At 51.4% G+C, this 18,074-nt stretch overlaps 1 protein-coding gene across 4 annotated transcripts in view; it reads right to left on the reverse strand.

Moving 5' to 3' along the window:
• NUMBL (NUMB like endocytic adaptor protein) overlaps positions 1–18,074 on the reverse strand; it is a 25,912-nt gene continuing 7,838 nt past the window's right edge. For 2 of the 4 annotated variants that reach the window (XM_030796618.1, XM_030796621.1), the window contains exons 4-10: positions 17,068–17,142; positions 16,902–16,976; positions 15,095–15,235; positions 11,377–11,566; positions 6,868–7,173; positions 3,437–3,559; positions 34–1,499 (exon numbers count right to left, since the gene is read on the reverse strand). In XM_030796618.1, the coding sequence (XP_030652478.1) occupies positions 829–1,499; positions 3,437–3,559; positions 6,868–7,173; positions 11,377–11,566; positions 15,095–15,235; positions 16,902–16,976; positions 17,068–17,142 (1,581 nt within the window). In that variant the 3' untranslated portion in view covers positions 34–828. Of the gene's footprint in view, positions 1,500–3,436; positions 3,560–6,867; positions 7,174–11,376; positions 11,567–15,094; positions 15,236–16,901; positions 16,977–17,067; positions 17,143–18,074 lie in introns of all 4 variants that reach the window. The other 2 variants (XM_030796620.1, XM_030796619.1) reach the window with 2 other exon arrangements.

Here is an 18,074-nt window from a genome sequence, read left to right on the forward strand (position 1 = left end):
TGGGGCCTCACCAGCGCCCTACACACACCCTCGTTTCCCGAGGGGCACCATTATATTCTTCCTTTATTGGCTGTCCTTGTATAATACAAATCTTCAAGTTTAGATACAAAAAAAATCTGGAAATAAAAGATAGAAAAGTACCCGCCAGGCACCCCTTCCCCTTCTTCCCGGACCCCTCCCCAGCGGGCACCGACATGAGGTAACTGCGCATCTTCTCCTCCTCCCCCCTCCCCGCCTCCTGGGCCCCCAACTTGGCCCCAGCCCCCATGAGACCTTGGCCCAAGGAAGACATGGGCCCCAAAGTTGGAGGATGATGGGGGTGAGTACAGCATTGGCAGTGAACGCAGCGTGTGGGCAGAGGGCAGCCCTTAGCTTGTGCTGTGTATGGGGGGAGGAGATGACCAGATTTGGGATGGGCACTGGTGTGGGGCCCAGGAGAGCCCCTAAGCAAGTGTCCCCCTTCCATCCTGTCCAACACTGGAAGGTGGGGGGTCAACAGAAACTGGGAAATGGAGTGTGAACCACGGGCATTCAGTGGGATTGTGGCCAACCCCTGTGTCTGGGGTGGGGGAAGGGGCCATTGCCAGCTTAAGTCTGGCAGTGAAATGGTTCCCTTAGCCAGGCTGGGTCCGTCCCTGAATTCCATCCTGTTGCAACCTGGGCATCACAATGTTGGTTCTGTAGTGGTTGTCGGGGTGGTTGAGGGAGGGGGGTGTTGAGAGGGTGTTGAGGGGCACAGCCCCAGGGAGCAGGGTTAGGGGAGAGGTTGTGCCTCCACCCCCAGGCGTGGGGCACCTGGAGATGATGGAGTGGGCGGGGCGACTTGGGCTACAGTTCAATCTCGAATGTCTTTTGCAGGTCGCCAGAAAAGGGGTTGGAGGGTTTCTCTACAGTAGGTTTGCCTTCTAATGCCGCCCACTGGGCCTCAAAGGGGTCCAACTCCGGAGCTGGGGCAGGCGCTGGCTCTGGGGGCCAGGGGGCCCCATTGGGGCGAGGGCGGGCCTGGCTCCCAGGGGCACTGGGTATGGCAGGGGGCGGGAAGGCCCCAGCTTTCCCAAGCAGGGTGGCAGGCTGAGGCTGGAGCTGGGCGGCTGAGCAGAAGGCGTTGGCCACCATCTGTGAGGGTGTGATGCCCACCACAGGCACCCGGGGCATCGGTGGGTAGCCCAAGCCCGGGTAGGCGGGCACAAAAGGGGGCTGCATGTGCGGGGGTGGCAGGAACACGGCCACTTGGGCAGGTGCTGCGTCAAAGGGCCCCATGGGGGCGGGGAAAGGCTGCAGGGCAGGAGGCATGGTGGGCACCGGGGCCACTGAGGCTGCTTGCTGCTGCTGCTGCTGCTGCTGCTGCTGTTGCTGCTGCTGTTGCTGCTGCTGCTGCTGGGCCTTGGCCACCTGAGACACCTCCTCCAGCCATCGCTCAGCCTCTGAAGGTGTCCGCTTGTGCCCAGGCTGGAAGGCAGCTGCAGGGGGCACAGAGGGCTCACCCCAGGCAGAAGTCCCTGGAGAGAGGAGAGGGACAGGTGAGGGAGGGGGCAACGGCTTCAGCAGAAGAACCCCAGGCTGGGAACTGGCATGGCATGGGGATCAGAGCACGGACTCTAGAGCCAGACCGCCTGCCTCTGAATCCCAGCTCTGCACCTCCCTAGCTTGCTGACTTCAGGCAAGTGACTTCACCATTCTGGACCACGTAATGGTTCTGGAGTGCTAAGAACATACAATTCTGAGCTTCTAAGGCCCTATGATGGGAAGTCTAAGTAGGACTGACATCCTCCTAGCTCCACTGCCCTTCTGACTGGTCAGTGCCAAACCCAGGATTCACTATTTTGTTTTGTTTGTTGTCTGTTTGTTTTGAGAGTCTCACTCTGTTGCCCAGGGATGACCTATCTCGGCTCACTGCAACCTCCGCCTCCCAGGTTCAAGCAATTCTCGTGCCTCAGCCTCCTGAGTAGCTGGGATTACAGGCGCGCACCATCACGCCCAGCTGATTTTTTGTATTTTTAGTAGAGGCGAGGTTTCAACATATCGCCCAGGCTGGACTCGAACTCCTACCTCAAGTGATCCCCCCACCTCGGCCTCCCAAAGTACTAGGATTACAGGCATGAGCCACCACACCCAACCGGTATTCACTATTTTGAATATCACCCTTGATTTTCTAATACTTTCAGAATGTATTGTTTTAGGAGTTAAGATTCTAAGGTTGCATGGATCTTTCTCCACATGTATAATATTATCCTAACATAGTAAGGTTCGACAGTTTAGGGTTGGGCTTTCTAAGATTCTCGAGTTCTACATTTACAGTGTTTGAGATTCTAAGGTGCTCCTGTGGTTCCAGGATAAGCCCATGGCTCTAAGATGATACACGGTTCTCAAGGATTCCATGGTTCTAAAACGATCTCTGGGCTCTAAGGTGATCCCAAGATTCTAGCATGAGCGCATGCCTCTGAGATGACCCCATGGCTCTAAAATGATCCCGTATCTCTAAGATAATTCATGGTTCTAAAGTGATCACTTGATTCTCAGGTAATCCCATGGCTCTAAGATGATCCTTGGTTCTAGGATGATCCTCTGGCTCTAAGATGATCTGTGTTTCTAAGGTGATCCTATGGCTCTAAGATGATCCATAGTTCTAGGATGATCCCATGGTTCTAAGGGGATCCCATGGCTCTAAAATGATCAAGGGCTCTGAGATGATCCATGGCTCTAAGGTGATCACATGATCCTCAGATAATTCCATGGCTGTAAGATGATCCATGGTTCTAGGCTGATCCCCTGGCTCTAAGATGATCCCTGCTTCTAAGGTGATTGCATGATTCTTAGGTAATCCCATGGCTCTAAGATGATCCATGGTTCTAGTATCTAGTCTAAGATGATCCCTGGGTCTAAGGTGATCACATGATTCTTAGGTAATCCCATGGCTGTAAGATGATCCACAGATCTAGGATGATCCCCTGGCTCTAAGATGATCCATGGTTCTAAAGCGATCGCATGATTCTCAGGTAATCCCATGGCTCTAAGATGAACCACGGATCTAGGATAATCCCCTGGCTCTAAGATGATCCATGGCTCTAAGATGATCACATGATTCTCAGATAATCCCATGGTTCTAGGCTGATCCCCTGGCTCTAAGATGATCCCTGCTTCTAAGGTGATTGCATGATTCTCAGGTAATCCCATGGCTCTAAGATGATCCATGGATCTAGGATGATCCCCTGGCTCTAAGATGATCCATGGTTCTAAAGTAATTGCATGATTCTCAGGTAATCCCATGGCTCTAAGATGATCCATGGTTGTAGGATGATCCCCTGGCTCTGAGGTGATCCATGGTACTAAGCCTGTAGGATCCCAAGACCCCTGGAGTGTCTGGGTAGCCCTGGATAGAGGAGGGGGTACAGGAGGGACATGCAGGGTGTCTGCCCAGTAGAAAGCCTGGCTTTACCTGTTGTGGCAGGGGGTGGCCCTGGTGCTGGTGCTCCAGCACTGGCAAAAGATGAACTGATCTGTGTGCACAGAGCGTTGATGCTGTCACTGTCGCCGGCACCAGGAGGCTCCATCTCAGGCACTGGGAAGCAGGGCAGGACGGAGGTCAGCAAACAGGCCCAGGCCCTGCCACAGCCCTGCCCTTTACCCCACGCCCTTGGTGGCCCTCTCTTCTGACCTGGATCCTTTCCCACTGTAGTAACTAAGTGGCCATGACCACCAAATAACTGTGCATATGTGTGTGTCACATCTGAGTGGCAGAACGACCAAGTTAGTGTGTGACATTTGATGGCTGACAGTAACAGGGACCCCAAACCAAGGACCTCAAGATTTGTGTGTGGCCACAAACCAGAAGAGTTGTCTAAAACATTTAGCAACATATATTAGTTTAAAAATATGCCCAACCATGTGCATGGCAAGGACATGGGCCCAGTCTGAATGGATTGTGGCATGGCCGCTCACTGGCTGGGGATCATTTGTCCAGCTTTGGGCAGAGAAGTGGGGCCCTGTCCACCCCACCCAGCCTGATCTATGGCAAACATCATGAGAGCAGAGAAGCGCCTGTGCCAGCAAGGCAGGAGACACTGAGCAGGCATGGCGGCCCCGCGAGGGCTTAGGATGAGCAAAGGTACCATCCAAATAAATAATTAAGGACTGCCATGTGTGGTGCGTGACACATGTCTGTGATGTTTTAGCCAATGGCTGTCTCCAAGGAGCCATGTAGATGCTCCAGTGAACATCAGAACTGGCCATAGGAGTCTGCAGGTGTGCTGTGGGGGCGCCCAGGTGGGACAGCCAAGGTCGACAATGATTGTGCATGTTCGTCCAAACAGGCATGCAGCTTCTGAGGGCGTGGCATCTGAGTGTGACTGGAGTCTGGGTGTGTGGCGTCCTGATGCGTGACTCCCAGATGTGAGTGCATCTGCCGTGTGATGTATGAGTGTGTTTGCAGGTGTGCATGGATTTGCACATGTGGCTTTGGAGTTTGCATAAATCTGGGTGTGTGGTCTGTGAAGGTGTGTAAATCTGAGTGTGTTTCTTTTTTTAAAATATTTATTTATTTATTTATTTATTTTTGACACAGGGTCTCGCTCTGTTGCCCAGGCTGGAGTGTAGTGGCACAATCTTAGCTCACTGCAACCTCTGCCTCCAGGCTCAAGCAATCTTCCTGAGTAGCTGGGACTACAGGTGCATGCCACCGCACCTGGTTAACAATAAAGGTTAATTTTTAAAATTTTTTTGGGGAGATGAGATCTTGCTGTGTTGCCCAGGCTGGTCTCAAACTCCTGAGCTCAAGTGATCCTCCTGCCTCAGCCTCCCAAAGTGCTGGGATTGCAGGTGTGAGCCACCACGTCTGGCCATGTGTGACTTCTGACTCTGCGATTTTGGAGTGTGTGTGACTTGAGAGTATAAGTGACTCTGAGTTTGTGACTTCTGAGCATGTGTGACATGTGTGTGGGGGTGCAATGTCTATGTGAGTATGTGAAATTTCTGTGTGGCAAGTCATATCCAAGTGAGCGTGCAGCTGGCCACAGGAGTGTGAGGCTTCCAAATAAAGCCTGGAGCTCCTGCCACCTCTCAGGAGCGCGTGTGACAGCCTGGGGAGTATGCCTGGTGTCAGGCTGCGTAAGGACAGCAAATGTGAGGGTGTGTGACGGCCCAGGAATGCTGCAGGCATGGAGGGAGTGTGCGTCACTCTCAACAAAGGTTGGCATCTGCTCACCGGTTACCTTTTGGAGCAGCCCAGCCTCCTGGATACAGCTCAACACCCTCCCACATCAATCCCCAAGGCCATAACGGGTAGGCGATGCAGATTTGGCATCCAGGAGCGAGAGTGGGCCAGACCACATGGGTTCACTGGCTGCTGGTGGGGAAGACAGCCCTACTGCCTGCCTCCCTCAGGCAAAAACTCAGTAGCGTGCCACCTCTATCTTCCTTCCCCATGGCAGAGATTGCTCTTAATTTTTTTTTTTTTTTTTTTTGAGACAGGTTCTCACTCTGTTGCCCAGGCTGGAGTGAAGTGGCGCAATCTTAGCTCACTGCAGCCTCAATCTGCTGGGCTGAAGCAATTCTCCTTCCTCAGCCTCCTGAGTAGCTGAGACTACAGGCATGTGCTACCACACCAGGCTAGTTTCTGTATTTTTTTGTAGAGACAGGGTTTAACCAAGTGATCTGCCTGCCTTGGCCTCCCAAAGTGCTGAGACTACAGGCATGAGCCACTGCACCTGGCTAGACATCACTTTTAGATCATGACGTACACCACCCGTCTCCTTTCCCTGGCCCATGGCAGACATTAGTAATCAAACACGATGCTTTTTTCCCCCACAGAGCTCTTTGGTCACCTTACACGTCACCTGTCCAGACCTCATGGCTCCCCTGGCCAAGTGCTAGAAGAAACAGATCCTTGTAACTCCATCTTCCCACCAAGTAAAACAGGACCTTTATATCTCCTCTCTCTTACCACCAGCCATGGCAGACAATGCCAATCAATTATGACATGCTGCTCCTTTTCGTGATGGGTACTGCCTCTGCTCAACTCTGTGCCCACAACAAATGTTCCTGATCCATCACTATGCCCCTGACCCCTAGGATCTCTGAGCTCACTGGTGCCCTGCATGTCATGTTTCTACTGACCAAATTCTGGGAGTCTCCCCTTTGGGTAAAAACATAACACTCTTGCTACTTTCTCTTCTCCCTTGCCCATGACACATACTGTATGGAGATCATGACTGCTAACCAATCATGATATGTGCCATCTTTCTCGTTTTCCTTAACCACAGCAGACATTGCTAATTGATCATGAATTGTGATGCCTTTTTTGCCATCCCTTGATGCTCCCTGCTCTAGGCAGACATTGCTAATCCATCACAATCCTCCTTTCCCCGGAGCCTGAGGAATACCTGTATCCTTCACCTAGCCAGATCTCATAGGCAAACGCTTGGAGGGAGGGAGCATTAACCTGTAGTGCTTCAGTCTATTCCTGAGCAAAAACAGGCCAACGGTGTTGCTTCTCTTCTTTCTCTGGCACATAGCAAACTTCCTTATCCATACCCGACTTCTTTGTCCATAGCAGACTTTGCTAACTAATCATGATGTGCGTCATCTTTCTCCTTTTCCTTAACCACACCAGACTAATTGATCGTAACTTGTGATGCCTTTCTACTGTCGCTTACTCAGAGCAGACATGGCTTATCAATCCTGATTTGTGCTATCTCTTTCCTCTCCCTTGCCCACTGCTAATCGATCATGACATGTTCCAACTCTCTCTCCTTTGCCCATAGCAGACAGTGCAAATCAATCACAGTGTGAACCATCTTGCCTCTATCCCTTGCCCATATCAGATAGTGCCAATTGATTCCAACGCCCTTTCCCACTGGGCCCAGGGCTCACCTGTGCCCTTCACCTGGAAGTCAGTGCGGCGCTGCAGCGTGGATGGCAGCTCATTCAGCCGTAGGCTCAGCTGCCGTTTGAAAGGTGAGTTCTTCTGGCTGAGTGCTGGGAACCCACGGAAGGATCCCTGGCGAACCAGCTGCTCCAGGGGGGCATGGCGCCGGGGGATGGCGGCTGCAGTGGTGCCTGCAGCCACAGGGGTGCCTGCCTCACCCTTCTCACCAGGGGATGTGGTGGCTGGTGTTGGGGACACGTGCCCAGGCTGGGCAGGGCCAGGAGCCACAGTGGGGGCAGCTGCTGCCTCTGCTGGAGACATGGGGGAGATGGATGGTTAGATATCTCACCGTGGCATTCAAGGCCTCTCCCACCTGGTTCTCTAGATCATTCTCCAAGGCTGCCTTCCTTGCCCAGTGAGTCCTGCCCTTAAGACAAGCTGGTCAAAGCCCTGAGATATCCCTCACCCCCCACCCAAGTCACGATCCCCTTCCCCAGGAGGCCCTTGGAAAGCCGTCCCCCAGGCTCACCCTCTGTGTCTCTCCAGCTTCCTGCCCCTTTCTGTCTTGCCCTGCTGCTCTCACCATTCTTCCCTCTAAGGCCCTCTATCGCCCTTTTTGATCACTTAACAAACACTGATTTGGTGCCGGAACAATGTTCTCAGGCATTGTTTCAGATGCTTTGCAAGTATTCACTCATTCAATCCACATGACTACCCATGGGGTTGATATGATTCTCATTTTACAGATGTGGAAACTGAGACCCAGCAAAGGCCCAGTGTGATGTGCCCAAGTCCTACTGCTAGGAAGGGACAGGCTGACTCTGGAGCCCATGCTCCAAATGACTGCCCGCCCTGTCTCCCTCTGGCCTGTCTCTCCATATCATGTTGTCTTTCTCTGTCACTGTCTGTTCCCGTCTGTCTCCCACCTCCCAGCCTTCTTCCCACCTCAAGTAGCTTCTCCCTTCCTCCAGTCATTCTAGACATGGCTTGGATGTTTCATCCTCTGAGAAGCTTTCCAGATTGTTCAGGCTCTCAGCCTGACTCCCTCCACTCTGAGACTGTTCTCTGTACTCTGGGAGGAAACCTGACCTCCCCACTCAGCAGGAGAGGCAGGCTCTTCAAGGGCAGGGCTCCCCTCACCCCTGCCAAACCACAAACACACAACTACCCTCCTACTAGGGCCTCCCCGAGCTGCGGCCTGAATGCCATGGAGATTAAACTCAGGCCCAGAGAGACCCTCCCAGAAGGATGTCGCCCAGTGCTGCTTCTCCCATTGTGACACAATGGGGGCACCCATGCAGGCCTGGCCCAAGGCAGTGGAAACAGCCCAGGACAGGTTGGAACCAGGAAACCTCTGCCCCCACTCACTGTGTGACCTCAGGAAGTCCCCTGCCCTCTCTGGGCTCCAGTTTGCCAACTAGAAACCAGGGATAAACATCTCAATGCTACCTCCCAAGCCTCCGAGAGGGTCAGTTTAGGTAGTGAATGTTAAATGTTTTGGAATCCAACAAAAGCATGCCTGGGCACAGTGGCTCACGCCTGTAATCCCAGCACTTTGAGAGGCTGAGGTGGGGGGATCAGTTGCGGCCAGGAGTTCAAGACCAGCCTTGCCAACATGGTGAAACACCATCTCTACTAAAAATACAAAAAAAGATTAGCTGGGTGTGGTGGCACACGCCTGGGATTCCAGCTACTCTGGAGGCTAAGGCAGGAGAATCGCTTGAACCCGGGAGGCAGAGGTTGCAGTGAGCCAAGATCGCACCATTGCACTCCAGCCTGGGCAATAGAGCGAGACTCTGTCTCCAGAAAAAAAAAAAAAAAAAGAAAGTTAGCTGGGCGTGGTGGCAGGCACCTGTAATCCCAGCTACTCAGGAGGCTGAGGCATACAAATGTCTTGAAACCAGGAGGCAGAGGTTGCAGTGAGCTGAGATGGCACTACTGCATTCCAGCCTGGGTGACAGAGAGAGACTCTGTCTCAAAAAAAATATGTTCTTTTTTTTCCCCTTACCATCCAGGATCTAATTCAGGATCACATCTTGCATCTATTAATACCTGTCAAATCTCATTAGTCTCCCTTAATCAGGATCAGTTCCCAATGGTAAATTCTTTGTAAATTCTAAGTAGTGTTTTCCCAAAGAACTTAAATTCACAGTAAAATAAATAAATAAATTAATTAATTAATTAATTATATGGTGACTCAGGACATACATAAAATTATATTTTAAACACACACACACACACACACACACACACACACGGAGTTTTAGAACTTACAAAGTATTTAACGATTTACCTAGAAAGTTAGTTTTACCAAGTATGTTTCAAACTTTCTGGCAATCCAGAGTTAAGAGATATCTTTTATATGGTAGCCTCTTACACACGCACACACACACACTCTCTCTCTCACTCAAATAAAAGTATCATTAAATTATATTTGGCCGGGCGTGGTGGCTCAACGCCTGTAATCCCAGCACTTTGGGAGGCCGAGGCGGGTGGATCACGATGTCAGGAGATTGAGACCATCCTGGCTAACACAATGAAACCCCGTCTCTACTAAAAATACAAAAAATTAGCCGGGAGAGGTGGCGGGCACTTGTAGTCCCAGCTACTCGGGAGGCTGAGGCAGGAGAATGCCGTGAACCCCAGGGGGCTGAGCCTGCAGTGAGCCGAGATGGCGCCACTGCACTCCAGCCTGGGTGACAGCAAGACTCCGTCTCAAAAAAAAAAAAAAAAATTATATTTAACCCTTATGCCATTCAATATACTCTGATATTTTCTATGATTCTCTATTTCATTGTTTTTAAATTAATTTTTTTTTTGAGACAGGGTCTCACTCTGTCTGTCACCCAGGTTGGAGTGTGGTGGCGCAATCGCAGCTCTCTGCAGCCTCTACCTCCTGGGCTCAGGTGATCCTCCTGCCTCAGCCTCCTGAGCAGCTGGGACCACAGGTTGCACCACCATGCCTGGCTAATTTTTTAATGATTTGTAGAGACAGGGTTTCCCTATGTTGCCCAGGTTGATTTCATTTTTTTAAATGCCAGCCATATGGGCTGGGCCCAGTTGTCCACACCTATAATACCAGTGCTTTGGGAGGCTGAGGTGGGAGGATCGTTTGAGGCCAGGAGTTTGAGACCGGCCTGGGAAACACAGCAAGATCCCAGTTCTACAAAAACTAAAAATAAAATTAGCCAGATGCTGTGGCTCGTGCCTATATTCCCAGCTACATGGAGGCTGAGGCAGGAGGATTACTTGAGCCCAGCAGTTTGAGGCTGCAGGCAGCTGTGATTGCACCACGGCACTCCGGCCTGGGCAACATAATTAGACCTCAACTCAGACAACAAAACAAAAAAAATGCCAGCCACAGTACAGAAAATTGGCTTCCCAGGTCTTGATACACAGGTTGAAAAGCCCTCAGAAGGCCAGGCGTGGTGGCTCATGCCTGTAATCCCAGCACTTTGAGAGGCCGAGGCAGGTGGATCACCTGAGGTTAGGAGTTCGAGACCAGCCTGGCCAACATGGTGAAACCCCATCCCTACTAAAAATACAAAAATTAGGCATGCCTGTAATCCTAACTACTCGGGAGGCTGAGGCAGGAGAATTGCTTGAACCTGGGGGGCGGAGGTTGCAGTAAGCCTAGATCACACCATTGCACTCCAGCCTGGTTGACAGAGCGAGACTCTGTCTCAAAAAAAAAACAGGCCGGGCGCAGTGGCTCACGCCTGTAGTCCCAGCACTTTGGGAGACCAAGGCAGGTGGATCACGAAGTCAGGAGATCGAAACCATCCTGGCTAACATGGTGAAACCCCGTCTCTAATAAAAAAATACAAAAAATTAGCTGGGTGTGGTGGCGGGCTCCTGTAGTCCCAGCTACTCGGGAGGCTGAGGCAGGAGAATGGTGTGAACCCAGGAGGCGGAGCTTGCAGTGAGCCGAGATCATGCCACTGCACTCCAGCCTGGGTGACAGAGCAAGACTCTGTCTCAAAACAAACAAACAAACAAAAAAAGAAAAGCCTCAAAAAGCCCTGAATTGGTGGATAGCAAACCACTTGGTGCGCCCTTAGAATATTGCCCAGAGAACTCTTTCCATGGAAGTTGCTTTATTTATTTATTTTTTGAGACAGAGTCTCACCCTATTGCCCAGGCTGGAGTGCAGTGGCATGATCTTGGCTCACTGCAACCTCTGTCTCCAGGGTTCCAGCGATCCTCCTGCCTCAGCCTCCCAAGTAGTTGGGATTACAGGCATAGGCCAACATGCCTGGTTAATTTTTGTATTTTTAGTAGAGGCGAGGTTTCACCATATTGTGCAGACTGGTCTCAAACTTCTGACCTCAAGCGATCTGCCCACCTCGGCCTCTCAAAGTGCTGGGATTATAGGCATGAACCATGGCGCCTGGCCCGAAGCATCCCCTGCTTTGTAAACTGTTGAGTCTCTGTACCTCTGCAGCCCCCCGCCCACCGATACTGGGTACCCTGTGCCCACTCTGTGCCCTGCTGGCGCTCGAGGCAACACCCACCTTTCTTCTTGTCCGAGGCCTCTCGCTCAGCAGGCCGCCCACCCCCAGACAGGCGGAAGGAGCCCTCGCGGGCGAAGCTGGTGCGGCTGGCATCGAAGGCGGCCGTGACCCCACATTCCTTCTCCCGTCGCTGTTTTCGCTCCAGGCAGGCGGCAAAAGCACAGCCCACAGCATGGCTCAGCCTCTCGCCCTGTCGGGAGAGGATGGGTGGGGATTAGAGGCGCTGAGCAGTGCAGACAGGGGCCAGGGGCGCTGGGTTACAGCCGCTAGGTACTGGGTCGCCCCAGATGAGTCCCTGCACTTCTCTGGGCCTCAGTGCTCATCTGCACCACATGGAAGGGCTGGAAATGACAGCTCCAAGTGAGAGAAGCCAGAAACCAATGAGCCTGTTGTGTGGCTCCACTTACCGGAAATTACAGAAGAGGCAAAACTAATCTATGGTGAAAAAAGTCAGAACAGGCCAGGAGTGGTGGCTCTCGCCTGTAATCCTAGCACTTTGGGAGGCTGAGGCAGGAGGTTCCCTTGAGCCCAGGAGGTCAAGGCTGCAAGGAGCTATGAACGCACAACTGCACTCCAGCTTGGGTGACAGAGTGAGATTCTGTCTAAAAAAAAGAAAGTCAGAATAGTAGTAGTTTCCTATGGGGTGGGGAATGACTGGAAAGGGTATGAGAGGATGACTGGGTGGTGGCAATGTTCTAGATATTGATAGGGGTTTGGTTACATGGGTGTATGCAGTTGTAGAAATTCATTGACTGTACACCGAAGGCTTGTGCATTGCTATAGACTAAACGTGTGTGTCTCTCTCAGTTCAAACGCTGAAGCCCTCATCCACAATGTGCTGGTATTTGGAGGTGGGCCTTTGAAAGACAATGAAAGTCATGTTAGATCATGAGGTGGGGTCCTCATCATGGAATTAATGCCCTTATTTATTTATTTTTTTTCTGGGACGGGGTCTCACTCTGATGCTCATGCTAGAGTGCAGTGGCACAACCTCAGCTCACTGCAACCTCCACCTCCCGGCTTCAAGTGATTCTCCTGCCTCAGCCTCCCAAGCGGCTGGGATTATAGGCATGCGCCACCACGCCTGGCTAATTTGTGTATTTTTAGTAGAGATGGGATTTCACGATGTTGGCGAGGCTGGACTCGAACTCCTGACCTCGAGTGATCTGCCCACCTGGGCCTCCCAAAGTGTCAGGATTACAGGCGTGAGCCACCGTGCCCGGCCAGGATTAATGCCCTTAAAAAGGAGAAAGAGACATGAGATCTCCCCTCCACCTTGCTAGGTGAAGATACAGAAAGCAGGCATCCATCTGCAAACCAGGAAAAGAGCTCTCACCAAGAAATGAGCCATTTGACACCCTGACCTCAGGCATCTAGCCTCTAGAACTGCAAGAAACAAATGTTTGTCATTTAAGCCACACAGTCTACACTATTTGATTACAGCAGCCTGAACTAAGACAATCATATCTTTTGCTTCGAAGTAAAAAAAAAATCTGGAAACAAATAACGAATTCTACTTAATGGTGTGCATGCTGAAGTACGGAGCGGGAAGTAGTCTGATGCCTACAAATTTGACATACAAAAAGAATCAGATGGTCCGAGCATAGTCGCTCACACCTGTGATCCCAGCACTTCAGGAGGCCAAGGCAGGCGAATCGCTTGATGTCAGGAGTTCGAGACCAGCCTGGCCAACATGGTGAAACCCCGTCTCTATTAAAAATACAAAAATTAGCTGGGCATGGTGGCACGCACCTGTAATCCCAGCTACTAGGGAGGCTGAGGCAGGAGAATCACTTGAAGGTTGGAGGCGGAGGTTTCAGTGAGCCAAGATCGTGCCACTGTACTCCAGCCTGGGGCAATGGACCGAGACTCTGTCTCAAAAAAAAAGGAATGAACTACGGATACAAGCAGCTCATGCCTGTAATCTGAGCACTTTGGGAGGCCAAGGTGAGTGGATCGCTTCAGTCCAGGAGTTCGAGACCAGCCTGGGCAACATGGCGAAATCCCGTCTCTACAAAAAATTAGCCGGGCATGGTGGCGTGTGCCTGTAATCCCAGCTACTCAGGAAGCTGAGGTGGTAGAATCGCTTGAACCCAGGTTGCAGTGAGGCAAGATTACACCACTGCACGCCAGCCTTGGTGACAGAGAGAGACCCTGTCTCATTAAATAAATTAATTAAAAACATTGCCGGGCGGGGTGGCTTAAACCTGTAATCCCAGCACTTTGGGAGGCAGAGGCGGGTGGATCACCTGAGGTCGGGAGTTCAAGACCAACCTGACCTACATGGAGAAACCCCATCTCTACTAAAAATACAAAATTAGCCAGCCGTGGTGGCACATGTCTGTAATCCCAGCTGCTCGGGAGGCTGAGACAGGAGAATCGCTTGAACCCGGGAGGCAGAGGTTGCGGTGAGCTGAGATTGCTCTATTGCACTCCAGCCTGGGCGACAAGAGCGAAACTCCGTTTCAAAAACAAACAAACAAAAACACAACATTACACTAAGTGAAAGAAGCCAGACACATATTATACGATTCCATTAAATGAAATATCCAGAATAGGTAAATCCACAGAGAAAGCAAATTAGTAGTTGCCAGGGGGTTGGCGTAGTGGGGAGACAGGGAGTGAATTGTTGAATGGAGATGGGGTCTCCTTTAGCGGTGATGAAAATGTTTCAGGACTGCTAGAGTCAATGGTTAAACAACACTGAAAATGTATTAAATGCCATTGAATTGTACACTTTTAAATGATTAATTTTATGTGAATTTCACCTCAAGAAAAAAAAAAAAAAGTTGAACTTGGGAAATTCCACTGCTTAATGCTTAAAACTTCCTACTTCCTCAGAAGTAGGAAGGAATTCATTCAACACCACACTCTACCCACAGGAGATGGCCCTGCTCTTTTCCGGCTTTCATTCTTATCCCCAAATAGTTTTTTGTTGTTGTTTTTTTTTTTGAGACAGAGTCTCGCTCTGTCACCCAGGCTGGAGTGCAGTGGCGCAGTCTTGGCTCACTGCAACCTCTGTCTCCAGGGTTCGTGTGATTCTCCTATCTCAGCCTCTGGAGTAGCTGGGATCAGAGGTGCCTGCCACCATGTGTGGCTACGTTTTCGTATTTTTAGTAGAGACGGGGTTTTACCATGTTGGCCAGGCTGGTCTTGAACTCCTGACCTCAGGTGATCTACCTGCCTTGGCCTCCCAAAGTGTTGGGATTACAGGCGTGAGCCACTGCGCCTGGCCAATACTATTTTTTTTTTTTTTTTTTTTTTTTTTGAGATGGAGTCTCACTCTGCCGCCCAAGCTGGAGTGCAGTGGTGCAATTTTGGCTCACTGCAACCTCCACCTCCTGGGCTCAAGTGATTCTCCTGCCTCAGCCTCCCAAGTAGCTGGGACTACAGGTGTGTACCACCACACCTAGCTAATTTTTTGTATTTCAGTAGAGATGGGGTTTTACCATGTTGTCCAGGGTGGTCTTGAACTCCTGAGCTCAGGCAATCCGCCCGCCCCAGCATCCCAAAATGCTGGGATTACAGGTGTGAGCCACCACACCCGGCCCTTACGTGAATACTCTAAATTGGGAACTGTGAGTATACTTTCTTCTCCAGATGAGGAAACTGGGCACACAGAGGTGAGTGACGTTCCTGAATGCAGGAAGCTTGTTGGGGTGGGGCTGGGATGCCAGGGCATGGGAGGGAAGAGTCGGCCAGCTGTGGCAATACTCACAGAGTCCTTGAGTGCCAGAAAACAGTGGCAGATCCAGCGGCGGGTGGTCCCGTCACGGCAGATATAGGAGAAAGCCTTGTCCAGGTTGCGGTCAGGAGCACAAAAGGAGACCTTTTCGATGGTCTGGTCGACCAGAAGATCCTAGGAGGGGCCGGGGCGGCCAGAAGAGTGTGAACTCTCTTTCAAGTGTTCACTCAACATTCTCTCCGTGTCTGCTGAAATCCAGTCCTGAACATGGTAGGGACCCAGCAGTCACTGAGACACCCTGTGCCCTGCCTGCAGAGGGCTCCCAGGTCAGCGGAAAGATCAGACCCATCACGAGATGGGCAGCCCAGAGTCACAGCCAGGATGTTATGAAGGAGGCCCAGGCAGAAGGGTCAGGGCCAGGACCAGGGAGGCACAGGCAGAGGGGTCAAGGCCAGCATGGCAGAAGCCAGCTTGGGGTCAGTCAGGCAAGGCTTCCTGGAGCAGGTACTAACTAGGAAAAAAAGTCAAGGAACAGTATTTTGGGCTGAGGGAACTGCCTTGCAAAGGTGGTGATCTTGTTCTGTCATTAACCCAACTCTCAGCATGTCCTGGGCACCTCCTAGGGCAGTCTCTGGGCTGGGGGCAGCGGATTCAAGGTGAGCAAACAGATACCTAGATTGTGGCCTCATAGTGCTTCCTTCTGGCGGGGCAGGGTGACAATAAATACTTAATGGCCAACATTCAATTGATCTGAGCAGTTAGATGTACCAGACCCCATTTAAATATATATATATATTTTTCCCAGAAGGAGTCTTGCTCTGTCACCCAGGCTAGAGTGCAGTGGCATGATCTTGGCTCACTGAAACCTCTGCCTCCTGGGTTCAAGCGATTCTCCTACCTAAGCCTCCCAAGTAGCTGGGATTATAGGCGCGCACCACCACGTCTGGCTAATTTTTGTATTTTTAGTAGAGGTGGGGTTTCACCATCTTGGCCAGGCTAGTCTTGAACTCGTGACCTCATGTGATCCACCCGCCTCGGCCTCCCAAAGTGCTGGGATTACAGGCATGAGCCACCGTGCCCAGACCACATTTAAAATTTTTTTTTAATTATTTTGTATAGATGGAGCCTTGCTATGTTTCATAGGCTGATCTTGAACTCCTGGCTTCAAGGGGCCCTCCCAGCCAGGCACCATTTCAAATAACTTGCATATGCTTTCTCACTTAATGGTAGGGTCTATTATAATCCCTCTTTTTTTGAGATGGAGTTTAGCTCTTGTTGCCCAGGCTGGAGTGCAAAGGCATGATCTCCGCTCACTGCAACCTCCAAGTCTGGGGTTCAAGAGATTCTCCTGCTTCAGCCTACTAAGTAGCTAGGATTACAGGTACACACCACCACGTCCAACTAATTTTTGTATTTTTAGTAGAGATGAGGTTTCACCATATTGCCAGGCTGGTCTCGAACTCCTGACCTCAGGTAATCCACCCTCCTTGGCCTCCCAAAGTACTGGGATTACAGGCATGAGCTACTGCTCCTGGCCTATAATCTGCATTTTTAAGATGACACAACTGAGACCCAGAGAGGATAAATCTCATGCCCAGGGTCCCTAAGCTGGTATTGGAGCTGAGGCAGCTGCTCCAGTCTCTCTCACCCACAGCCTATGCCAGTTCCCAAATAATCACAGCATTTATTCCTGAGTTATGACAATGGAGGGAGCACACGGCATCGTCTAGAAGGTCCCTGAGGGAGGGATGTGCAGAGGAGGCGGAAAGGCGTCCTCCGCCCTGATTCCAGCAGGGTGAGCAGACAGGCCCCCTGGCGTCCACCCCCACAGGCCTCCTACCTTGGTTTTGTCATCCACCACTCGGAGCCCATCGGCTGACACCCATAGGACAGACTTCACGGACTTTCGGCCCATCTGGAGGGAGGCAAGGGGACAAAGCAGCTGGGTCAGGGTGCCTCTCCCTGTCTGACCTTGCCCCCTCCCTCGTGGCAGCCCCCTCACTCACCGCCTTCAGCTTCTTCACCGCATCTTCACACACGTGCATTCCCCGGGACTCCTCCACCTCCACGTGGCCCAGGTACTTGGGTTGGAGGGAATGGGGGGGATATGAAACAGCACAGTAATCACTCATTCTCAGTGTCCACTGAGCATCTGCCATGCAGCAGACAATATTTTAAGCACACGATGTGTATGCAATCATTTATTCTGCATCTCACCTCTACAAGGTGGAGACCCTATTCCTAGTCTAGACATGCAGATGGGGAAACTGAAGCACAGCATGTAGTAGTGATTCCGCTCTAGCTACATCCCCGGGCCCTAACCCGGCACCGTGGTCCTCCCCAGAGCCAGTATTTGCATCTCTGTGCATAAGGACTGGCCCTAGGCCATGCAAAGCTGCTCTGCCCACTGTAAAGCAGCTAGAGCGAGCCTGGGCCATCCCCGCAATGACTGACGGGAGTTAGGGTACCTGAGCCCCAGCTCCCTCACCTGCAGGTGGGATGACTGTTGCCTCGAGTTTCCCAGGGGAAAGCTCAGTTGCACACTGCTGCAGTTTTAATAACACACCCTTTACTGGCTGCCTTACTTTCCTCACTCCCAACACCATTTCCTGCACCTCCCAAATGAAGCCGTCACATTCAGAGTCTGCTTCCGGGGGAAGGGAACGTAAGGTGGTGGAGGGGCTGTGACCATGGTCAGTCATCACCCAGCCAGGAAGGGGCTGAGCTCCACAGTCCACACCGTGAATCCTGCTCTCCCCCTCATAGGAATGTAAAAGTGTAGGGTATGGCTAAACCAGAACGCCCTTATCGGTAGAGCGCTTTGAAAATGCTACACCACATGACGGCTTCCAGGTAATAGTTTGCTGGTACAAGAAAATGTGTTTTGGTTTTTTGTTTTCAAGATTGGGTATCACTCTGTTGCCTAGGCTGGAGTGCAATGGCACAATTAAGGCTCACTGCAGCCTCGACCTTCCTGGACTCAAGTGAGCCTCCCACCTCGGCCTTGCTGGGA

The sequence above is a fragment of the Nomascus leucogenys genome, chromosome 17, assembly GCF_006542625.1.
Source record: "Nomascus leucogenys isolate Asia chromosome 17, Asia_NLE_v1, whole genome shotgun sequence".
In the NCBI taxonomy this organism is placed as follows: Eukaryota; Metazoa; Chordata; class Mammalia; order Primates; family Hylobatidae; genus Nomascus; species Nomascus leucogenys.